Below are 27,148 nucleotides of genomic sequence, written 5' to 3'. Positions count from 1 at the left end.
AGAATTTGAATCTTCATCGAATATCCCTGACAAAACTGGCGCTTACAGTTTTGTAACTGACTGTATGAAGCAATATACTCCGCTGTCTGGTATAGTTAAGTCAGTTGTGTAAACAAAACGAAAAAGGATATTGTATTCTCTTCTAGTCAATCGAACTTAATTACTTGAGGTGAAAACATCATGAACATGATCGTTGATTTTCATGGGTATAATATTTTCGCAAAGCAATTCGTATTTAAGGAGAAGAAATTATAAAGGAGAGAAGATGTGACGAGCGTCTCCAGTGACGTGCTGAAGAAGAAGAAGAAAATTTTTTCGGTGACTGCGACGGACCAAATCCGAAAATTAAAGATTATAAACTTTGTATGTTACTAAAAATATGGTTTAATGTATGATATTAAAGTTGTTCTTTAACAAATAAAATGTCTTATTTTTAAAATAATCTTTTTTATTTAAAAAAAACCTTATACCCCTTCCACAAAAAAGTTTTATATATGTAACATAAACAGTTTGAATTAGATCCTCATCTGAAGAAGATGATAATGTAGACGACATTTACTTGTTATTTACTACAACCACAGTGTTCAGTTTTTCGGTGGAGAAATATCTATCCAAATTTGATTATCTTTACGATGAAAATAATCCATAAATAGATTCACGTACTTTGAGTTCAGCGATAAAAATATTTCAAGAATATTTTCAGCTGCCAATAGACTGCGAATTGAATAAAGAGACCGTTCAGTTAATTCAAAAACGAAGATTTGGGCCGTGATATCATATCACCTTATAAACTAGGACAGTATTTTTGGAATAAACGCAACATATCATGGCATTTCTCACTGGCGAGTTATAACATTCAAGAAATAACTAGAAAAGGATTCGATGTGTGGGCTAAATACTCTGGCTTATCATTTTATCATAATGTTAACAACCCTGATATTGTCATATCATTAAAAAGACTTACGCATATTTCAAATTAATAAAAATATATTTCGATCGTTTCGAGGAGAAAGCAAATATTCTTTTGCACGCATACTTTCCTACAAGAAACAATTCTTTGATCGAGATTCATATTGATGGTTCTGAAAACTGGAGTTATAATACTGAAGAAAGTATTAATCCGAATGTGTTGGTGCTTTATTCTACGTTAATTCATGAAATCCGTCTTATTGTATCTTTAGAGCACTCTAGAGATAGAAATGCAGTTATGTTTCCTAGTTACACTGGATTGACCGACTTGGTTCCTGATTATATTACAGTTACTCAAACTGTATACGGACTACCACAGTGGACAACCTTTGTTATGCCACCGATGACGACGGCGCCGAAAACGGAGGTAAAATCATACTTCCCAAAAGAACCGCCATCTACAAAGAATAATGTAGAAAAAGATTTGTTCGACTATAAACGCATTGATAATAAATCATAATAATTCAAAGACTTTATATAATGCTTAAAAGTTATGTGTGGATATTTAGTATTGATAGAGAAGATGATGAAATGAAGAACTATGATTATCCATTAGTGACAATGGATTGATTAACATATCTTTGAATTTTAAAGAAATAATAATTGTTTATCAAAGACACACTTTGAAGTGATCATGGGAACCGGTACTTTCACTTGACATAAACACACTGCAAATTTTACAAGGTTATCTAAAACCTTTATCACATTTTAGAATTCCTTCTTCCAAAGATATCAGTGCACTTTTTAGCAATTACAAAGGAAAAAGTATTAATGATAGTAATTATTTTTTTGAGATTGGTGAATATTATTTCGGCGCTAAACGGCATGGTCTGATCTTCAGTTTATTCCCTGGTGTACTGATTAAGATTGATACGGTGTTATATTATAAAAACGGATGAAGATATACTTTTGTGTGAAAAAGTATGTGATATTTATACATATACTATGAAATATACTTTTTCAAAGATATGTGTTTTACGAATTCAGTGAATTTAGAGAAAAAGTTTTAAGATCGGGTGAAGTAAGTTTTGATCTGTTTGGACTGAAAGGCTACAAGAACACATTTTTTTCCGCAATTCCGAAATTTTCTTTCAGATTTTAATTTGTATCCAAAAAAATTGAATTAAAAAAAATCAATGTTTAAATTAAAAATAAATTAACAAGTTTCACACACGCCACCGCCACCGGAAGTGGTGTCTGAAGATGGCCGACCAGAAGTGGTGCAGTACCAACATTTACACACTACTGCATGGAAGAAGGGTAGGGAGATTTTAGAGTGAGGTAGAGATAGTACGAGTGAATAGGGAAATTCCCACGAAGAAAAAGGAAAATTCACACAGGAAAAAGAGAAATTCCCAAGGGAAAAGGAAAAGTCCCATATGGGAAAAGGGGAAATTACAAGATTGCGGACTAGGAAAAAAGAGGGAAAAGGGAATTTCAAAAATATGGTCTAGGATACTAGCGCTCCTTATAGCAACAGGGAGTAGTATTGTTGCAGTCCTCACGAAAAACCTACAGATTTTATTAACCATACAATTGATTTGAGTCATTCAAACATGGGTCATAGATCATTTAGTTCAATTAATAAACGTTAGTGCTTCAATCTCCATAGTCTCGCTCAGGGTACTCACATTTCCACATCTAGCATTCGACAGGGGTTCACACATGCCGCACCTCGCTGAGCAAGTCAACCCATGTTCTTTTTAACCAAGCGCTTTTGTATACTCCTTTTATTATTGACCCAGAATAAGCTTTTGACTTATGTGCTTATTCCATCATGTGGGGTAATGATTTATGTACACACAATAAAATTATCTCAAAATTGGACATTTTGGACTTATGTGCTTTTTCCACCACCCATAGAATTTTGAATAAATATTGGGAGAAAATGTTGTTTCTGTCTAATTAAGTTACAATTTTAACAAAGGGCTGAATGATTTCTTCCTGTCAAATGACAGTGATCCCTAACCTTTCTTAAGAATAAATCAAATATTTTTTTGCATATTTCACACCTATCAGTTTTGTCAAATGATATTTTATCATGATCGTTCATAATAATTGCAATTTTTAATCTGTTAACTTTGCTGATTTTTCTAGTTATATTCAGTTTTCATAAAATTATATGCGGCATTTTCTCCTCAGTATCAGATGTGAAGGAACTACATTACGTAAAATATTAGTACATCATTACCTCCACAAAATACACGAAAAAGTTAATAGGTACATGATTTCTTTTATTTTAATAAAGAACTCTTTTTGAAACAATGATGTTGGTATATTTTATTTGTAGGCGATAGCGGGCACTCGAAATCAGTCTATGCGATAATGGAAACCGAAACTAGATGCGATGTACTTTTTGAATTTTAAAACTGAATTTCTACCTGAGGGAAGGATTACACGTGAGAATTTATTAGTTGAAAAATGAATAACTTTTTCGTTATATTTTTCATTCGAATTACTACTGTCAAATATGAAACGAGTAAAACATCTTTTATAAATTAAAATTTTACCGTGATGATTCGTTTTTTGCGAACAAATTAATTTTTCAAACGTTTTTGTATGACAATAATGTTGATTTTCCTCTTTACTTAAAAGCAATAGATTAAAATGATTCTTTTTTTCATTTTTACACACTTTCAGTGGATTTACAAAGCCTTCCTTTGAAATGATAATAAGGGTATTAACTGAAAGATTATTAATACTCTCAAAACGATTTATTTCGGATAAACGCGTGGGAAAGTAATGCTAATAAAATCTATACGTAACTCTTAGTTTTTCTTGGTTTTTCTTAGCAACTTTGCGGGGGTACTTTATATATGCGGGGTACTTTATATATTTAGAAACTATTGCCAACTTGAAGCACTCAGCTCTATTTTTCGGCTTGATTATAGCATGTTTGTTTTTTATAACTGTAGGGAGATTAATAAATAAACTTCCTCCTCATAGTGGACGGTATTTATTTATCCTTAATAAAATTCTGTCTATAGTAAATAAGAATCTACCACTCGCTGTCTTTATCTTCATAGTGTGCTTTATCATTTAAAATCATGTCGATCAAGTTCTGGAAAGAATTCTCTATCTCAAAAATATTAAAAAGCGAATTATTTCTCGATTTGAAAGCAGTATTTCTGTATTGTTCCAAATTCGGCATTTTATAATTTTATTGGACCTTCACTATCGATAATAAATCTGACTAAATCTAAAATTTTATTGGACCTTCACTATCGATAACAAATCTGAGCAAATCTAATACTGAATTTTTAACTTCGATTTTATTGGACCTTCACTATCGATAATTAATCTGAGCAAATCTAAAATTTTATTGGACCTTCACTATTTATAATAAATCTGAGCAAATCTAATACTGAATTTTTAACTTCGATCAAAAGCAATAAATTTTATTATACAAATCTGAGTCGTTTTTCTTAATAATATGTTATTAAATTACATTTAAATGGATGTTCTAAAATCACAAACTGACCAGCCACATCGACATTTTGAAGTTGTAGAAATTTACTTTTCTGTTATATTCATCCAGTTCCCTTCGATTATTATAATTCATATTTTTTTCAAAATTTTAAATAAAAGAACTCAACATATTTTATGAGTAATTAGTTGTGTGAAAAATTAAATAATTAATTTCGAGAATTTTTAATTAAATTTCTTATCGATTAACAATCTCTATCATTAGCAATCGCATGAATACAATATTTATGTCATTCTACCTCATTAGGTTTACACTGATATTTATAAGGAATAAGACACATATTACACACATAAATTTTGATGAATTTGATGTTTGACAAACGTATTTAAATTACACTTGTTTTTATCTAAATATACTTCTTTGTAATCTTCTAAAAATTCATTAGAAAAAAGTCGCTTGCAGCATGAATTCGATGATAAAAACCATCGCAATATAATTTATGATATTTTAATCCATCAATATTTACTTTTAATTAACTTATAGCCTATTTCATATATCACTGCTTAAAATGTTTTCATTAGTGTTAGATTTGCTATATTGTTAACAGAGTTGGATTGAATGTATCTTTTTAACTTCCAATATATATGTGCAGGAATTACAGTCAATTTTTTTCTCTCGAACGACGACTATGTCATTGAGAATTATTACTCAGAATATGTTCTGACCAACCAATATGATACACTGTGAAGACACTATAAGCAAAACCAAAAAATAAATAAAATTATTACCAGAAGTAAGAAAATAAAATTCCCTTCTAAATAATTTGTAAAAAAAGATAACCGTCATTTCTGGGATATCATTCCTTTACTTTCGCAGTCGTGAACAACGTGTTGCCATAAAAATTGATTTTAAGGAAATTCATAATAAAATAAATAACTAGAGATCTAATGAAGAAGTTAGATTTTTTGATGAAATTACTTTATGTAAAATAATTTTTATAATAAAACGCTTCAATAAAAATTTGAATGTTTTTTAATAGTTTATATTCTTTAGACTTGGTTTTTTTACTATTACTTACGCATATTCATCTTCTTTGTAATTATTTTTTGTTATTTAATTATATTTTCATGAGTCTTGATTAAAACACTTATACATTTTTCAGTCTCACAACGGTTTCATTTATATCCATACTTATATTATTTTCCCCAATTTTGACAGCGTCATAGAGAACTCAAACATAAAGCTAGCTAGCTATATTTGAGATTAAGAAGTAGGTAAATAAAGGTAATTAAAAATATGAAATGCCAACCGATGCCTAAACTTCCAAAAATAACGGCAACAATAATATTTTGTTAGATGAAATTAATTTTTATTCTTAATAAAACCAGTTTTAGATTTTTATCAATATACATGAACTACGTAGTTCACGTATCTGCTTTACAAATGTAATTAGAAAATCGTTCAACAACGGGATGAATTTTTCAGTAATCTTTATTTAGTTATCCTCTACTGTTTAATATATTGTTCTACTCTTTTTATTGTGAAGTGAAACGTTGTTCTGTAAGTACGGTACTATCAGTTTTGAAACAGCGTAACTCTGATCTTGGACACATAATTTTAATATAGTTGTCGTCAAAAACAAATTTACCCGTAATCCATATAACATAGTATTACCTCGTTTAATTGATGTGAAATTTTCATTTACGAAGTTTGGATCTTCACCGTTTAAGAATTATTTGAAATTTTCTTTATAAAATAATTAAGTCAATCTGTTTTTAAAATTTTATCCACATTCTGTACGGAAATTACTTTAGGCCGTAAAGTTTCTCGCACTATAACGTTTTGATGTCATTTCAAATACTAATGATAGTATTGGTAAAAAAATTCCCCTGTTACTTCAAAAGTAAAAAACGAATAACCAGTAATTATTGACAAATGTTGTCGAACAAAAAATAAGAGTAAAAATATTTTCTTTAACAATTGAGAGAGAAGATAGTTGCAGATTATAAAAGCTACAAAATTCAGTTCCTCTCTTCGTGTTTTCCTCTCTCCTATATATATATATATATATATAGGATACATGGATACATACATATACCAACTTTAAACTAAAATATTTTGGATGAATCATTTAATGTTTTTTGTTTTGTTTTACCCCTAAATTATTTACTTCTTTATTTGAGTGTAGAACAATTCTGAAGTTGTGTAATCCAATATTTTTTTGAGGTGATCGAAAAACATTTTGTTTAATATTGTAAATATTATTTTTAATAAATAATTGATTTTACCGTTCTTATTTCACTAAAAATATTAGTATTAATATTATTATAAAATAATAAAAAAAAATATTCTATAGAGAATTGATCGAATAAAACTCTTTATGTCAAAAAATATCAGTTTAATTTTATTTTTATTGTTTGCAGAAGAGCAGGTCCTGACTGAACAAAAGTAGTATTAATTTCCTTTCTATTAAGGGAATGAATGTACATTTACAAAATAAAACAAAATATAATAAACAAAAATCATTATGATTAGTTATGATGAACAGGTTATAACAAGGAACTAAACGAAATCCGGAGGACTACTTCTCCGTGTCTGGAGGGAAGTAAATATCCATCAGACCAGTTAGTAGGACCTCGGACCAGATCAAGAACAACTCAAGAAAGTTGTCGATAGAATTTGGTCTTCTTTTCCAGAACAGGTCGGATTAACTATTACTTTATTTCTAATGAAGCTCTTCTAAGTATGTATCGCGATATGATATAATGATGATGTAATTTTGTAGGTTCTTAGTATACTACCTAGAATGTCCGCAATCATCATCGCTGTTTGCTCTCATTTATGGTGAATAGGCAGGACAAATTTTTTTCCTTAAATATTTTCTATTTCATATTTTATCTTACAATATTATAAATATATTTTATCTTTTCTCTTGGTGAAGGACCACATTCCTAATATAATATTTTCTCGTACAACCTTTCACGCTCCGCAAGAACGTCATCTCTGCCGCTTGTATACGGGAATCATCACATTTTCTCTTAATCCGCACCTCACAACCATATGTAAGTATAGGAATAGCCGTTGTTTTATAAACTTTAATTTTGGTATCCTTCCTGGTCTGACTTTTTAGAGTACGACGTATCGATCTACAAGCCGCACTAAATTTAGCCAATTTTATATTTATATCTTGTTCATGATCGAAAGATGTCACAGCCCAGATATTTGAATCTTCCAGAATTCCGGAATCTTCCACATCGGCCCCATCTTGGAATGTAACCACAATAGACCAAAACTTTAAATTTTCATCAGAAATCAGCATTTTTAGATACTTCTTCCTGCAAGGAAATACATTATTATTATTTTCATAAAAATAAATTTTGAAAACTATTCAAGGTCTTCCTAATACGTGCCAAAATTAGTTTAAAGTGAATTTCTTGGATTTTATGTATGACTAGTGAACTTGGTTTTATGATTGTGTGACTAAGTACAGTAGAATAATAACACTTAGAGATTTGAAAATCTTGCAAATAAGGGATAACACTAGAAAATTATTATTTATTACCTGATCATGATTATTACTGCATGATTAGGTTATTTCTTACATTGTTTAATGTACATTCAAACAATATATTGTAAAGTAGAGGTGTTAGCAGGCAATTAATTTATACAACACTTATCGTGAGAATTGTTAAAATGTTTGCACATTCCTATTCATCAATGTAGCAGATGATGCTATCATCTTTAAAATTCTGGGTTTGAATCCTTCTCAAACTTTGTATTTTTACCCTTATTAAAAAATTCACTTTCATCATACTTGTCACAAATGATGTGAGGAATACATATAATAAATGAATGACTAAAAAAATAAATGTTTTTCTTGTGGATTACTTTAATACTAATATAAATCAGCCCAGAAAATTATCTCTATTTTTTAAAAATGAAATTAAAACTTTTAACTAAAAATTTAAAGCAAAAATTAGTTTGCTTAATCTTTAAAAACATTAAATATTATACTGAATTTACAAATTACAATATTATACTAGCATATTTGAAAATGAATTTATGGAAGCTAAACCAGAGTAATCAGATCATACTTATTAAATATTTAAATTTGCCATTAGTAATCCATTCAGCACAGTCAAAAGAAATATACTTTTATATATTAAAGCGAAAATTTATGGCTAACATAAAAAATTTTAATTTGCTCCTTGCACAAATTGATTTGTTGCATACAAATCACCATAAACAGATTCAAATGATCCAACATTACTAATAAACGTAGTCAAAAACTACTTTGACCCACTCCTGAGAAGATCAAGCTTGTAAAACATAAACACAGAACAGTGATGACTGGATTAATAAAAAATTACTGTTTCCAATTCAAAAATTTGGAAGTAAGGTAAATGCATAACAAAAATTCCCTGAGGAATAAAGATGTAAAAGAATACAAAGATTTTAAAAAGAGGTATAAATTAGATACCAGTGTTGAATAAAAGTAAGAACATGATTGCAGACCTAAAACAAATCAAATCAAATCACTTAAATAGTGCAGTTTTGAATAGCATAAATAATAAAACAAAATCAATGTAAACTTATAATAGAAGAAATAAATATAAGAGGCACAGTTTTGCAGCTTGCTTAAACAGGAATAACATATGATAGTAACTGTCTTAACTGTGAGTAGAAAATCTGTATTAATAAGAACTTTTAGGAAAAACAATAAATATATTAATAACAATGTTATTCATGTTTAAACTATTGTAGATGTTGAAAAGATTAAATTGCACCCTTCATCTCTACGTGATAAAGAATTAGTACAGTCATTTATAAAAAAAATAAGAAATTCAGAGTATCTTCACATCAGTAAATAAAAGAGTAAAAGAATCTAAGTGAAACATCTCTCTTATTTGACAAATATTTCCTATAGTAAAGGTAAATTTCTAATGAACCACAATTATCAAATGTAAAATCAATCCATTTGAAGGACACAAAGTTTGAAGTTAGTCAGTATAGACTAATAAATTTGTGAAAATATTATTCTTGAGAAATTATTATGTCATGAAAATAAACATAATAGTCTAGATAATGAACAGTATGGTTATAGAATAGGAAAATCTACAATAAAGAAAAAAATATTGCTCTCTTTTGTAAAAAAAATATTTAAGATTTAGACAATGAAGAAGAAACATTTATGACATTATAATTTTTGATGTTATGAAAGAAAAGCAGTTACTGTAAATATTGAGCAACAATGTACTGAAATTAAAGATAAAAATCAGAACATATATTTAAGAATTTCCTCAAGTGGAACTAAGTTCAAACATACTTAGCTGAACTTATTCAATCTTATTCATTTTTAAACTGCATCAATTGGAGAGTAGTTCAGTAGAGGTTACTCCTGTCACATAAGCAGACAATATATCTATCTAATCAGAAGAAAGTTCACATTCTTGCTTTCAAGTCACCAGATTTATTTACACTCAACCCACAAATAGAAATGAATTAATATTAAATAAACTAACATCAAGTTTTTGCGATTTTAAGAGTAAATAATCAAAAAATAACAGAAACTAAACATAAAAATCGTTAACAATGTTCTTAATCAAGATGTTAGTTGTTGATAGCCAGAATAAACAAATATTTATTACAGGATAACTATGTTATTGATTTATGCAACAAAGTTTTGTATGGTGTAATTGTGTACTTAAAGAAAAATTGCTACAGTGAATGATAAAAAATTAAATTCTTCATTACATCACATGTTACAAACAAAATTGTATGTGGGATCCTCACACAATATAATCTAAAAAATGTTTAATTTAGAAAAATAACATAAGATTTCTGTTAAATTTAAAACAGTCATATAAACAAATCTTTGTATTATTAGATTTAATAACATTACCGAGTTTGTACAAATATGAAAAAATTATATATGTAAAATCTTTTACGTCAAAAAAGATATCCATGATAATAGAAAATACAAAGTAATATTCACACTGAACAGAAATGTAAAACCTGAATTTGTAAAAGTTATAAACTTCACTTTTATGTATAAATAATACAGTTTGCACAAAGATATTTCTGCTGTAAGAAGGAACAGGAGAAATCCTGAATCCTCTAAGAAAATAAATAATGAAAGTGACGAAAAGGAAACAATAAGAACAGCAACAGACAAATACTTATAGATGGACACTACTTCAGTATTGGAGATTATATGAGCTTATTTTTTAAAGGAGAAGATATGAAATAAAATTATTGGAAATAATTGGGATAGAAATGAGAAACTAGTAAACAGTGAGCTTAATCAGAAAAAGAAGTAATATTTGCATCTACCAGGTAGGTAAGGATTAAAGGTAAAATAAACAAATAATTCCTGTTATAATGTAGTATAATGTATAATTATATTATTCCAGATTACAAAAAAAGAATATCAGGGTTTTACCTGTTACCTCATCTCTTGGATGAAGTAAACAGTCTTAATTTAAGGCCTAAAATCAAAATTCAAAAGTGCAGTTTTAGTTGCACACATGGCCATAGATTAATTCCCTATATTTTTTGCTAGATAGCTTCACTAACAATGATGAAAACTTCTGACTAGAAAGTCTGATGTGTTTTGCAGAATTGTTGCATGTGAACAGTTTAACGTCTTTCCCATAGTAAGTTTAATTACAATCCTTTGAATGACAGTAACATTTGTGTATGGCATAACTACTCGTAGTTTGAAACAACTGGATATCTGTGTAAAGGAAAGAGTACAAGGCAACCAAAAACATACCAAGGAGTCTTTCCTACATAGTTCTAAAATATCTATTAGGAAGATCAGCAATGGCCCAACTGGTGATGCCATTGATGATAGTGTGGAATGTTTTAAAGAAACGCTTACTTAAGGGTCAAGAACCATTTACCACTGTTACAGACTTTGAAACCGTCCAACTATGCTGTACATGATGCTTCTCAGTTGAAATGTTGCAGCATGGAGAAGGCGACTTTCTTAATAGTATTGTGTTCAGTGATCTGTCAAGCGAAAAAGATAAGACACATAATGTTCAAATCTGGGGAAATTCCCAAAAAACTCTTACAATGAGAAAGGGAGAGTTAAATGTTTTCTGTGAGCTATTTTGATGACAAGTTTACAGGTCATTTTTTTTTGTTGAAGTAAGCGCAACAAGAGTTACTTTTTTGTATACTCTGCTTACCTGGTTCTTTATTTAACTGCTAGATGAAACTAGAGAATTTTATTTGACAACAAGATGATGCCCCTCCTCACTAGCTCCACTCTGTACTGGGTTGGTTGAATGATGTTTTCTTCAAGCTTGGATCTGATTACAGAGCTTTTATGTGGTGGCCTTCAAGGTCACCTGTTCTAATCCTATGTGATATTTTCCTTTTGGATTTTATAAAGGATCTAATGCATGTGCCTCCACTAACTACTTATCTACCCGATTTAAAGAACAGGACTGAAGGAGCTATCGCTTCTTTTTTTAATTATGAAGCACTTGTTTTTAATCTTTTTAATGAATATGATATTCTCTTACTTAACGAAACATTTCTAGAGAAACATTTCAGCTAAATGAATGTTAGGTTTCTACAACTATTGTAAGGTGAAAACCAACCAAGAAAACCTGCACATGTCAGAACTCAGAGTGGAATAATGCCAGGTCTTAAATGGGAAATAGTAATAGTTGTCAATTTAGGGGAAAGAATTTGGTGCAATTCTCTGTTAGTGGAATACACATTATTATATCTTAGTATTCTTAAGTGAAAAAAGTGAGAGGTGGATTTTCAAAACTTGTGAGTGTGTAAAACTTTAGGGAAAATAAAAATATGATTATAATCGAGGATATAAATGATCAAACTGCTTGTAATCAAATTATATTGAACAAGATCAGTTTTGAAGGATTCAGAAAAGATGCTCAAATTGGTTGGCAGATAACAAAAAGAGAGGCAAATTTTTAGAATTCTGTAACAATTTCAATCTAATAATTTTAATGAAAGAATACAAGAAGTCAACAAAGATGAATTTGAATGCACTAGTGAGAGAAGGTTAATGTGTGTCAGAAGGAATGTATGCAAAGAATTTACTATTAAAGAAATCTTTACAGAGCACATAATTTCAAAGTTAGTTATTTCATTTACCAAAATGACATTGATCTAAGAATGATGATAAAAGTTCTAAGTTGCACCTGAGTTGTATGTTGTTACCTTGTACACCAGAGGGTACAAATGAAGCTGTAAGTTTATTAAAGTGTATTTATGATGAAATTAGTAACTGATGAAAAGGTGGTAACAAAGAAAAGTGACAGTAGGAACAGTGTGAGTTTGATGGGGATTGTTAAGAGATGGAAAATAGAATTTCCAAATTATTTTTAAGGAAAAGTAATTCAGAAAGAAGTAGACTAATATCTTTCTATCGCTTCTTAAAAGCAATAAATATGTAAGCAGAAAAAAGTAAACTTGTTGGGAATGAGGTATAAATTTAAATAAGTAAAAGATTTAAAAGAATTCTAGGGTTTAGTAAATAATTTTAAGTTGTTTAAAATGTGTGGGGATATTAAAGAAAAGGAATAGTTTGAACTATTTTAAGAAATTATTGAATAAAATGTGGGCAAATCATCCTAATGCTTATGTGATATCATAGTTTGAAAATTTAGTTCTGGATAAGCAAATGTCATTGAATAACAATTAGAAGCTAATTATTAGTTGCTTAGTGAGCCAGAAATGTAATAAACCACCATTTTTACACAAGTAAATTTGAAAAATTTGTTTAAATTTTTTCAGTTTTACAGGTCATAATTGAACTTTACAAAAAAGTACATAAAGTTTTTCTCCAGGCTATTAACAATCTTTAATAAAACTTTTTATGCTGAGCAGAGCTTTCTCTAATCTTTTAATAATACTAAAATCTTTTAATAATCTGTATTATTCCCTTTACATAAAAAAGGTGATCAACTGATTATGCAAGAAGCATCTGTTGTGAACAGATTCTCAGAAAAACAAACTTACAACTGCATTTATTAAAATTCTATAACTGTTTATTATATTACTTTTTTCTGATAATAATATAACATTTAAATGTTAGCTTACCATGAAGCCCTAGGGCCCTTCTGGCACACGTGGTGGTCGATATGGTGTTGGTGGTGCTGGTGGATCTGGTAGTCTACAACAGTAGAAATCAGTTAAGCAATTGAATATTTGATTTAATATTTATAATCTTAAGCAGTAATCTAAGTTACAGGTAAAAAGATACTAATTAAAAAATTAACTGTTTTTCAATATGGAAAACATCTCCAAAACTTTATGGTCATTTACACATCATTTTACTGAAAAACCAAGCCGTTTCAGGTAAGCTTTAATAGCCCTCTGCAATACAAGACAATATACTAATCATTAAACAAATTATTTCATAACATAATTTTAACAGTCATTCTAATGGAATGATTTTATTATCTCTTTCACAGAGATTTGTCATCGTATTAAAATTTTTATAGATAAATTCTAAATAACATGAAATATTCATTAACATACAATTCTAAAATTTCAAATTATTTATTATTAGTTTATGTACCTGCACACCCACACTGTCACCCCGATAATTATTGTCGCAATTGTTAAAAACGTAACTGCACCTTTCATAATTATTTGTGTTTTTTTCTCTCTACTACCTTATTCAGGCAGTAATATTTATTTATTAAAAAGTTACTCAAAGAATATTAAGACAACAAAGTATTGCTATTATGGAAATGTATAAACTTAATTTTTATTTTTAATCGGTTACTATTTTGCATTTATTATTTGCATTGTTCTAATTTTTTCACTGAGATTTCACATCTTCCTGTAGTACGATAAAACAATCTGTTTATTATTTTTTGTTACCTATTTTTATAGTACACTGTTAAACTATGCAGTTAATGAGACTTCATTAGAAGTAGGATTCATGCTATATTTAATAGTTTTTTGTGCAACCCCTAGATAAGAGATATTTTGATAGTTCCAAGGGCACAAGCTTGGAACACCACATATGGAATCGGAGAATTGACATACTTGGCCCAACGAAGAAGGAAACAACTACAAGGAAAAGGTTGGGTAGAGTAAAGGGACAATCAAACAGAAAGATGGACCACATCCAGATCAAGATAATTATAAGGGGAGGTTATGATTGGAGTTTTATAAGAAATGCTATTTTTGTTAGGAATTTAGGCTTCCAAGAAATATTTTATTTATAATTAAATTAAAATTAACCTACTCATTTATGGTTCAAATCATAAATTTACCGAATAGTTGGTGGACATGATTGAATTCCACACCCACAAAAGACAACTTCTTATAGAATATTCAATTTATCCATTTAAGTTTCAGAATTTAGATATCCTAAATATATACTTGCTATATTAAAAGAAACCACAAACAGTAACATCAACTCACACTAGGGTGAGAACAGCAGCTTAAAATTTCTGTTATACAATCATGTTATAACAATAATAATGCAGAGATAATATAATAACCTTAATGCAGAGAACCTTTGAACCAATGTTTAATCCACAATGTACACTCCATGTGCAATTCTCAGCTATATTTTAGTAATAAGAGGTAGGTAAATATGAACAAAATTATTAAGAGATGCAGCTGAGATTAACCATGCTGAACTGAAGTCATGTTTAGAGTTTCTTTTTCTTGATGAGATTTTGAATATTTTGCATATCAATCTTTTAGAAGTCTGGATAAATGACGGAAATAGCTTTAGTTAATTTCACCTTATAATAAAAAATAGGTGATTTAAGCTTTAGCTAATTGAAATCGTTAAGATTTTATATTATTCCTAGGAACCAATGAAAAATATTACATAAATTACTACTACTAAATATCTTATAAGTTTGATTACAATTGTAAAACATATTACAGCATATCTGAAAACGTAGTTATTGATGAAATGCTTGCTACATTAAGATTGCGGTGTGGGGGGGAGTGTTTTTCATTTTTCCAGTGTCTGTGAAATATGCCACAAACACCATGCCAAAGTGTAATAAATAAAATAGATGTTTTCAAAGGGAAATCATCATTTACTGACAGACTGATATCTTTAATATTAGGAAGTGGGTAAAATATATGCAATAATTGGTTCTTAATAGTTTCACTTGGCAATGACTTACTGCATTAAACAATTTTAATTGCACCCCCATGGGGTTTCCCAGGGTGCGTGGTTTATTTTACTGAAAAAAGGTGATCAAAAAGGTATTTATACAAATTTGCTAAATTTAATGTTTCTTTGTTTTACAGTTTACGAGTTATTTAATAATGTTTTCCATACTCATGGAAATTCTATCTGCCATTGGATCATTTTATCCATCAATGGATAGAAAATGAAATTAAAATCTATTATGACAAGAAACCAAATGAAGAGATTAGAATTTTTTATTGTAAAAAAATGATTGTAAAATAATTAAAAATCTAATCTGATAATCAAAGATTAACTTCATATTTAATTATTAGGATAAAATGTTAATATTTTTTACCTAATGGAATGAATTTGAATAATAACATTGTTACAAATGATTTATTTTTTTATAATTTTATTAATAGACATGTAAGTAACTGTTTAAACTACATCATCTTTAAAATAACATTTTCTAATTTTCACTTCTTCCAAAAAATAAAATATGATTTTTTATTTAGTCCTATGAAGAACGTATAGATAAGATTAATAGTACAGGTAAGATTAATTAACTGTATGCATATGTTGGCCTCTGTGGAGCGAGTGGTAGCATCTTGGCCTTTCATCCGGAGGTCCCAGGCTCAAATCCTGGACAGGCTGGCATTTTCACACTCTACAAAAATTGTCATTTATCTCATCCTCTGAAGCAATACCTAACAGTGGTCCCGGAGGTTAAAAAAAAGAAACAAAAAAATACCTTTATGTATACATGAAATACAATTTATTTTTAAACCAGATAATTTCACCGAAGACTTCACAAAAAAAATTTAACAGGCTAAAGCAGCTGACTTTCACGTTTTAATAAAATTTATTTATATTTTTAATTTTTACTTTCCCAGCTATAGCAGGAAATTACAGAATATAATAATTGGTGTAAAAATAAATTGTTCTTTTTTAAGTTTTGTGCCTCAAGGATATAACAAACTAAATAAATTATAAATAATCTGAGAAAAGTTTTTATGCCATGCTCCCAAGCCCAAAACATTTGTCAGACGGATGTTTGGTATATATACATATGAACAACCACCAAAAGCACCTAAAAATGTGCTAAAAAAAAATAGAAAACCTTAAAATAATGAACAAAAATAAAACAATATATCTTGTAGTCAGGTACTAACTTCGGGGGGAAAGGAATGTAGTACAACTTTGCAAAAATTGGAAAAAGGGTGAGGGTGTTTTGGCCAAAATAAAATTTCAATTCTTTACTAGGAACTCTAGCAAAAGGTTTTTCTTAGAAGTTTTTTTATCAAGATCATAAATTGCCAAAAATTTCATTTGATATTCATCCTCCTCTGTAAATTTTTAACTAAATTTTTTAAAAATTAATTTTAAATTTAAATCCATCTCGCAATTTACCTATACATTTAAAATATGAAATGCTTAATTTTTTAATAGCCCTTACTCTTTAGTCTAATTTCATGAAACAAAAAAAAAGCCAAAAATGTTCACCTTCTTCCTAGAAAATTACAACTTGGTTACTTAGAATTATGGTTGTACCTTTGTATTTTCTTAACACTTAAAAGTTCCTTTTTTAAAATTTTTTATCACTTATGGATTATTTTCTTAAAATCTAATTTTATCCCAATGCTTCCGTTTGAGTATGGGAATCCCCAAAATGAAAAAGAAAATTTTTTATTTCATCTTCTTTCAAGCAAGAAGATGAATTGCGTAGTTGACCAGCGTAGCCGAAAAAAGTTAATTCATGATTTTTTTTTTTTTGCTGTCATGTCTTTTTTTTTACTGTGTATTCATACAGCGGCAGAAATATATTTTTTTTTTTGGAAATAAAAAAAAAACTCCTTTTTTCTTCATAAAACAAAAAATTTGGGTTATAAGCAGAGTGGTAACCACACTCTTTTTTCTACTTACAAACTAACAAATGTATAGTTTTACTTACCAAATTTAGTTGCATATTAATAGTAGGTGATCAATATTTTGGAATATTATGAAACAGGCTTATGTCTTTTATTGGCCACCATTACATGAATTCTGCAAAACAGTGTAGCAGGTTCCAAAACACCCAGATCTGGGTGTTTACACCCATATCTGGATCTATGAAATATTTTGGCACTGTTTTGTCTCATGACTAACACCTTGAAACACAACTGTTAGGAGTAGCTTGTTCAGAATGGTATTTACAACTGGAGTTTCATCACTTTCTTCTGTTATAATTTCCCTGCCCATTAACAGTAGGACCTTGAGCAGCTTCAATACATATTTCTAGTATGTAGTTGTTACTATCTGTTACAGTATGTGTTGCTAGCTTGAGTTCATGATTACACCATTAAGAAGAAAACAACTTATGTATTCATAAACTTATGTATTCAATTGTAAATAAAACAAACGCATTTCAAAAACCTTTGGAGTATTTTGAGTTTTTCAAAAATCTATGGGAGGGGATGTTAAAAATCTGGAGTTAAGCTTCCCTCATCACCCCTAACGTATGGACAAAAGATCAACTGGTAGGTAATGATTTTCAAATACAGCCTATTTTGATGAGAAATTGCCTGTACTATTAAAAAAAGAAGATTCGTTCAAAAATATTAAAAATGAGTAAAGTGAGAAAGATAGCTCATTTTTACTTGTTTGCTGGGCATAACGTACCTTAAATAAAAAAATTAAATTAATTTAATGTTTGTAAATATGACATTCTTTGTAGGAAATTCATTTTTTTATTATTACACATTTCTAAAAAAAGTTTGGTAATACCTTTATTATTCTAATACAACAGGTATATTAAAATTAAATGAATTAATATAAATTTTTATTCACTATAGTTTTCTCTCCAAATTTTACTGAAGTTACCTATACCATCGAAGCCAACTGGGAAATGGGATCACTGAACTGTTAATGGAAATGTAAGTACAACTTTCTGTAATAAAAGATTATTATGTAAAGATGCAGAAATTTTTAAATAACCACATCAGTTGATTATAATATTGGGTAATTGTTTCTCCTATAAAAAAAACAAAAAACATTTGGCTAGCTAAATGTTTATGGCTTTCCTTGTTATCTAAATCTTTGAACATTAACTATTTTTTTAATTTGGTCAACAACAGAGTTATTGCAGAAAACTAATGACAAAATTTTCTGTGAGATTTCATAATTACTAATATCAAATTATAAAATAAAGTTATTTCAATTATAAGTATTAGTTATTAACGTTACTATTAAATTTATTAATAAATTTAGTTAAAAGCTGTTAGTTATTGAATAAATAATAAAATAGATTAAATTTAGCATAATAGTAATACAGCTATATATTTATAAGATTGTACTGAGTATGGCTTTGTCTAGTACTATTAAGCAGTAATAGGTTATTTTTATTCTACCAATTTGTTTTATTCATATTTCTGTTGCTATTGTATTTTTTATATTTTTGAAAATAAATTTAGTTAAATTGTTTTGTTATCACTTTTTTTACTTTTGTTTGACCATTTGATTTTATTCTGATATTAAAATGGTAGAGTGCATCGTGTGTGGACTGGCAGATTAGAATGAAGTTGAAGGAACATGTATGCAGAATGTTATTCCTAATCGTTGATTTTTTGGATTTCTTCATTAAAATTTCTTCTTCTGTTGAAACTGCTTTGTATTTCTGCATGAAAGGTTTGTAGAAACTGGAAAATTTTCTCCTAGAGCTGATGATCAAAGAAGATTGCAAAGCACAAGAACACTGAAGTTGGAAGAATGTGTAGTGGAACAGTGTAATTGGAATACTAGGAAAATCCAGAGAACAATACAAGAAGGGTTGTGTTATGTGAACAAGTTATGACCATCATTTTGAAATTTATGTACATGGTTATATTTATTTGAGAAAGTTGGAGTAAACATGTATATCAAACATTACAATGATTCTTCAATCTGAACTTGAGGTAAAAACATTTCTTTCAGAAACAAAATTGTGGGTAGAAGGAAAATAAAAGGAAAATCACCATTTCTTATACAACATTTTTTGTTCATTTTAAAATTTAAATTCAAAAAATGAAGTCAGGTACACTTTCTTTTGTTATACTCTCTGTCTGTTAAACATGTGTTTCAAGGAAAGTGGAAAGAATTAAAGAACATATTCTGCAATTGAAAATAGAAAATGAAAAAAAAAGTGAAAAAAAAATGATGAAGTATTACATAAATACCGAAGAACTAATAAACAAACTGAGTCACATTACATTACTGCATTAAACAATCACATGCACTGCAGTAAAGTCTCACTACTACAAACAACAGTAAGAATAACGCTTACGCTGAACATGGTATAGACGATTTTATTCAAAAGGACGCATAATGTTATTTAAAGTGTTTCATAATGCAACAACACAGATTGAACCGAAAATCGTGCAATATGATATTATTCATGTAGACATGTCGTGCGCTACTGATGAAGCTCTAGTAAAATTTAAATTCAAACCCATTCCACACCCTGCACATACCCATTGAAGTTTAGAGCCCTGCAATTTTCCCTTCTTTGACTACTTTGTTTCATTTGAATATTTCTTTCAGTTTGCAAATTAAAAATGATGCATTATGTTATTTAAAGTGTTTCATCATGCAACAACATAGACTGATCCGATAACCATGCACAGTACGATAATGCTTATATAGATACATAATTTGCTACTGATGAAGCTCTAGTGAAATTTAAATTCAAACCCTATTTTAAATTAAATTTAAGTTTATAAGAGTGTTCATATAAACCGCCCCTCATGTTTATATCTTTATAAACTATATCTAATTTCTTAAGAATATTCAAATTAAAAAAAAAATTAACTTTAATATGACAAACTAAACCAAGTTTTATAATAAACTTGTTTTAATTAGGAACCTTTACTGATTAAGATAACTGAAGTCAGTTTGAAGCATTTTGCTATAAAATTTGGCATAAAATCCTAGTTACAAACATTGATAATAGCATAAAATTATTACCAATGAACATCACTGACAAAAGAGCAGATATTCAGATTTGTTAATTACAATGTCAGAAATAGTTTTTCCACAAAAATATAATTTCAAATAAATTAACCAAAAATAAGCTCTTTTTTTGTGGATTTAACAAAAACAATTGTGTTTATGTATAAACCATCAAGCTATAAGTTGTTTAATCATTGCTACATTGACCATTGCCAACTAAAAACAATAACATATGGAACAGCATCCGCGCCATTTCTCACCACAAAATGCATTATACAACTGGCCAACGAAAACTCAAAACAATTCCCTAAGGCTTCTGAAGTGATACGTCGTGACTTCTACGTAGATGACTTACAAACTGGTGCTGATGATTTAACTGAGGCAATGCAACTGCAAGGTGAAATATAACAGCGATTCTAAAGCAAGCGGGATTTGACCTACGTAAATGGTGTTCTAACAGCTCAACTCTCCTGGAATCCGTATCCGAAACCGATGATTCAAACCATACATTTAACTTTTCTAGCGAGGGAATCAACACATTAGGTTTAATTTGTAACCACATTCAAGATACGTTATGTTTTTCAACTAATGTAAAAACAGACAACTCATTTACCAAAAGATCAGTATTGGCCACAATATCTTCAATATTCGACCCCCTTGGTCTGTTAGGTCCAATTATTATGCTGTGTAAAGTATTCATGCAACAATTATGGCTCCAAAATCTAGAATGGGACGATAAACTTCCAGAAAACCTTTTTAATAAATGGTCTGACATTTGTAAAAAACTTCCACTCATCAAGGAAATTAAGATTCCTAGATTAGTCAAGTGTACTGGAAAAATATTTGATATACAATTACATGGATTTTCTGACGCTTCAAGGAATGGTTATGGAGCTTGTATATACTTACGTTCAGTTAATACCTTTGGAAATATATCAGTTAAACTCCTTTGCTCTAAATCATGGGTGGCTCCAGTAAAACAAATATCTATTCCAAGATTGGAATTATGTGGAGCGCTCTTGATAGCAAGGTTGCTTAAATTTGTAAACCCTGCACTTTGTTTAACTATAAATAAAACTTATTTATGGACTGATTCTACAGTTGTACTTTCTTGGATATCAGCATTACCAACAAAATGGAAGACCTTCGTAGCAAATCACGTTTCAGAAATCCAAGACTTAACCGAAGGCTGTGTTTGGGGACACGTTTCTACAGATGAAAATCCAGCTGATGTACTTTCTCGTGGAAACAACGCATTTGAATTACAGATCAATCAATTATGGTGGTATGCGCCTTCTTGGCTTAAAAGGCCGTCAGAAGACTGGATCATAAACCTTTTGATAAAACTAACTTAGAAGCTGATTGTTCAAGTGAACTTCGCAATGAAAACCATAATGTTACTTCACATTTCATCAATGTTAACTTCATTTGCGGTAACCACAAATTTGTCAGATTTATCAGACTCATTTTCGTCTTTACAAAAAATTATAAATACGCTTTCTTATTGTATAAAATTTTTTTTAAATTTTGAAAACTAAAGATAATAGTATCAAGAGATGTCTTATCAGTTAAGGAAAAGGAATCTACTTTGTTACGTTGTATCATACATACCCAAAACATTAATTTTCAAACTGAAATCAAGAAATTGACCACCAATTCAAGCATCTCAAATCAAGACAGAACGGACAACTTAAGAGTAGGAGGAAGATTGCAACTATCTCAATTAAATTTTGATGGCAAGCATCTGATTATTCTTCCACCCAAATCCAATCTAACTAAATTAATAGTCATAAACGAGCATTTGAGAATGTTACATGCAGGACCTGAATTGGTTCATTCCCAATTACGTGAGAGGTACTGGATAATAAATGGTAAAAATGTCATCAGATCAATTTTGCACAAGTGCCTAGTATGCTTCTGGTTTAAGGCAAAACAGTCACAACAGTTAATGGGTCAATTGCCAAGTCATCGCATACAGGTAACATACAAACCATTTATGAACTCTGGTATAGATTACCTCTGACCTCGGACAATTCGGCATGGTGGGCGGAATTCAAAGATAAAAACGAAATGTTATGTCGCTCTATTTATTTGTCTTTCTACAAAGGCGATACATTTGGAAATAGTCAGCAATTTATCAACTCATGCGTTCTTAGCAGCACTGAGAAGATTTACTTCAAGAAGAGGTCTATGTTGAAACATTTATAGCGATAACGGAACGAACTTAGTGGGCGCAAATAATTTGCTTCGCTTGATGTACTCATTTTTAAATACTGACCACGTGAGAAAAAAAATAGTAAACTCTGCATCTGAAAATGGCATCCAGTGGCACTTTATACCTCCCAATTCCCCTCACTTTGGGGACCTTTGGGAGGCAGCTGTAAAGTCAGTAAAATTTCACCTCCGACGTGTGCTAGGAAATGTAGTCTTTACGTTTGAAGAGCTTAATACTGTTCTGACTCAGATTGAAGCTTGTCTTAATTCTCGACCTTTATGTGGGGGAGTATCGGATTCGTACAGGTTCGGTTAGATGTTGTTATCAGAACCTATGTGTGCCCGTACCCTATCGACTAAAACTCCTATTTCACCGTATCTCCCCACCCGAGGCCGGATCAACAGTCAAGCATAGCACAACCTCGGGGGTGTCTTTTGGGCTCAGGGGGTCAAGAGTCCCCGTGCCTCATCACCAGCACCCATCCGCACAGATGCAGACGAGTGATGGCTCTGCAGAGGGCTGTCCTTCACCCATTCGCTCTCTGTTTAGTTTACGTCTTGTAGTCTTCCTAACCACCAGTAGAGTATGTTACACATTGACGCTGTTTTGTGGAGGTTATCCCTCATCTCTTGTCATTCCGTCCTCTCTGCTTTTGGTTGTGAATACATGTGTTATGTATCTCACCACAGTGTTAAATTTATCTCTGCTGCTTAACATCCCCTGTATTATCGCATCAGTTGTTATAGGTCCGGTGACGTTGATGCATCTGCGCCGTTCACCTTCCCAGTGCCTACATTCGAACATGACGTGTTCTGGGGTATCGGTCTCTCCGCAGTATCGACATAGTTCGTCATCTGCTCTTCTCCTACCATGGAGGTAGGTTCGGAACAAGCCATGGCCCGTCAGTAGTTGGGTCAACCAGTAGTTCAAGTCCCCGAACTTGCGGTTGACCCATGGTTCGACCTCTCTTATTAATTGGTGGGTCCATCTTCCAGTTGTCGATTGGTCCCACCGTTCCTGCCACTCCTGGAACAGCCGTCTACGCGCCACTATCCAGTCTTCCCCTTCCTCCACTGTTTTCCTCATGCGAGCAATAATGGTGAGAGGGGGAATGCCTGCTAACACTAGGGCTGCTTCGGTAGAAACCGACGAGTAAGCAGAAATTATACGCAGCGCTATCCTCCGTTGCATCCCTTCCATTCTGCGGCGATGGCTTCCAAATTCCAGGGCATTCCCCCACACTGAAACTCCATACAAAAGTATAGAGTTTATAACGTGCCCTTATAACCTCTTATTACAGGTTCTAGGGCCAGTTACGTTTCCCAGCAGCCTGCTGAGTGCTCGTACCATCTCTCCAGATTTTTCTGCGGTCTTCTTAACATGAACTGCGAAGGACCTCCTGTGGTCTAGCCAAATGCCTAGGTATTCGGCTGTTTTCACCTGTGAGACTAGTGTGCCGTCTATCTTCACTGGGATTGCTGGGAGCGGTCGTCTACCTGCTTGACAAACAAACAGGAGAATACTGTCACTAGGCCAGTATTCACCCACACAAATCCGTTTCCCGAACCACTTGCAACGAGTGGGATTCCGGCCCTGGGGAAGCCTATCGCCACGTCTCTGTTGTGATCTACGTGCCATGTAGTGCTGGACAAGATCGCTGCAGGCGGTTCTGACATGATAATCACGTCTGAGTGCCTATTGAGCGCTACCTCCCAGCAGCTGTCCAGAGCTCTTCTGCTCCTGCACGTGTTAATTTGTAAAAATTTCATTTCCGGATTAAGCATTCTCTGGTCTGGTGGTCCTCCTTGCCACATATTGAGCAATGCTGTTGATTCACACACTGTGCTTTCTTGTGTCCTGTTTTCTCACAGTTAAAGCACAAAGCCATCCTGTCTGTCCCGTTGCAAGCTGAGGAAGTGTGTCCACGTCCCCAGCAGCGGTAACACCATTTTTCCGGCACTCGCATCCTGGCGCGGCAATGCATCCAACCTATCTTGATTCTAGCTGCCACTAGTTTTTTGGCAGCCGCATAGTTTGTCACCACGGTTGCGTTCTGTGTCGCTCCATACGCTGGTCGTAGGGAAGTCACTTGAAAGCTTGCCGTTTCCCCTAGTACTCCTCATACAGCTGTTTCTATGTGCACCATTTCAGCGTTGCCTTCGATGTCCTGCAGGTGTACGATAGTTCATCTTCCTCTCGTCCGGACATCCACTTGAGCCTCTGATATCTTTTTCTTGAGGACTGTTCGAAGTGTGGCTGCTTTGTCGTTGCCTTGCACCCGTATTTGTAATTCTTCTCCGGCCCCTTTGCGAAGGGAGAGAACTTCTCCGACTTCCTCTTTGCTTACGGATTTTTTAACTGCCCTTAGTAGGTCAGCATACGACTTCCCTGTAGCTTTGACTACTACCGTTCCACTTCCCACTATTGCAGGAGTGGAGTGGTCTGTGTTCGGTGGGTTCCTCCCTCGTAACTTGTCAGTCATCAGCCTCACCGTTTTGACACGTTTTCCTTGTCTTCCAAAGACGTACATTGTCATCCGTTCCACACACTGTCCTAGCCTTTCACCTGGTCATATGAATACTGGGTGCATTGATTCTCCCTTAATCTTCATTAACGCTGCCAGCATCATACGCAAGGTTTCCATTTCACCTTGTGTAGTATCGTAGTATATGGAGAGTTGCCTACTGCTCGTCGGGCAGTTTGATTTCCCGAGTAATTTGGCACTGCACTCCACTACATCGCCTGCAGTAACCTCCGGGTATGTGTTGTGCTTATCCCCTTGCATCCTCTTCTTAGACATATCAACAAAGCGGCATATGTCTCCACTCCCTGTCACTGGCTCGCTGACTTGCTCAATCTGTGCCATAACATGATTTGACCAATGTGAGCTAACGGCCTCGAGTAACTCTTCATCATTAAGAGACCTCTGCATTATATCACTGTAGCTGTCACTATCTTTGCCTGATGCCTGCGTTGCCATGTCCTTATTATTCTCCCTTCTCATCTTCGATATGATTTGATCGACTCTCTCGGTCGATATAATGTCTTTTACTCAGTTGGCTGTAGTCAGTAAACCCGCAGATGCCTGCCTTACACCCTCATTAATGATTTTATGAGGTTGTAGAAGGGAGTCAAGGTTTTCAACCTCTGAACAGAGCTCCCTTAGCATCTTCATAAAGTCCTCTGATGTCAGTTCCTGTCTGTTTTCCATTTTCTCTTCACACTCTTTTCCCGTTTTGTCTCCCTGTGTCTGTTCAGAGATATGTATCCGTTTTACAGTGGGGGACAGTACTGTCGGCGAAGATGATTTCTTCTATCTCTTCAGGTTTGTTTTGGAGCTAGTTGCCGTACACTCCATGTCAGCGTCCCATCTGTCGGCACATCGAGTTGATCCTCCTCTGACGATGATGCTTGCAACACCGTGTATTTCTCTTCTCTGCGTGTCACCTTCCCTGATTTTTTCTTTAATTCAGTGTTGTTTGCTTCTGTTTTCTTTTTACCCTTTGTCGGTCTTCTCGTGGATAGTCTGGAACTCAGGTTTTTTAGTTCCACATCCGAGTCACCCGACGAGGTCTTACCACTTACTTCCTTGCCAGATCATAACTTAACTGACATCCCTATAAACAGGCTTAACAGGTGGCAGTTAGTTCAGCGATGTGTTCAACATGTCTGGCATCGATGGTCCACTGATTACTTATCTCAGCTTCAGCAACGCTCTAAATGGAAATCCCAATCACCATCTTTAAAACCTGGAAATTTGGTGCTAATAAAGGAAGACAACATTCCTCCTCTTCAATGGAAGCTGAGAATAATTGAGAACGTTCATCCTGGTCCAGACAATCTAGTTCGTGTGGTAACAGATCGAAACTCCTTAGGAGTGTTTAAAAGGCCAGTGACAAAATTTTGCCCATTGAGTAAGTTATAACAAAGCATGAGTAAGTTGAAGGCAAAATTTTTGCCTTCAACTTACTCATGCTTTGTTCATAGCAGACTTATTATAGTTTTTATTTTTCAGTACTTTTTATAAATACAAATAGAAGATTATTATTTTTTGGTCTTGATAATTGTTTCGTTTTTGGTTATTTACTTGCTTTTATGTTTTCACTTATAATAGTTCATTTCAAATTAAATGTTTTACACCTGCTAATGATTGTTTAACAAAATAGCTGTCTATATAATAATTTTTATCTATTCTGTTTGGTTTTTATTATATTTTAACATACACAATAAGAAAAATTAATAAATTGGGATATTTACTTCATTCAATATCAAGGTTTGTGCTAATCTAACACTAAAGTTTTCATTGGGACATTCCTGACAAAATGTTACCTGAAATTAACAAAACATGAAAAATACTGCAATATCAATATTTTTTTATAAATTTCATTCCCAGTGAATAGATTGTTGAGAATTTACCATA

General features: G+C 31.8%; 1 protein-coding gene across 1 annotated transcript; it reads left to right on the top strand.

The window, feature by feature from the left end:
- The first annotated feature begins 21,193 nt into the window (after window positions 1-21,193).
- Window positions 21,194-21,868, top strand: LOC142317804 (uncharacterized). Its single transcript, XM_075354353.1, has one exon. The coding sequence runs from the start codon at window positions 21,194-21,196 to the stop codon at window positions 21,866-21,868; it is 675 nt and encodes a 224-aa protein (XP_075210468.1).
- Window positions 21,869-27,148: the final 5,280 nt, after the last annotated feature.

This window comes from Lycorma delicatula, chromosome 1 (genome assembly GCF_047948215.1).
Source record: "Lycorma delicatula isolate Av1 chromosome 1, ASM4794821v1, whole genome shotgun sequence".
Lineage (NCBI taxonomy): Eukaryota > Metazoa > Arthropoda > Insecta > Hemiptera > Fulgoridae > Lycorma > Lycorma delicatula.
This window is presented reverse-complemented; position numbering and strand designations above follow the sequence as displayed.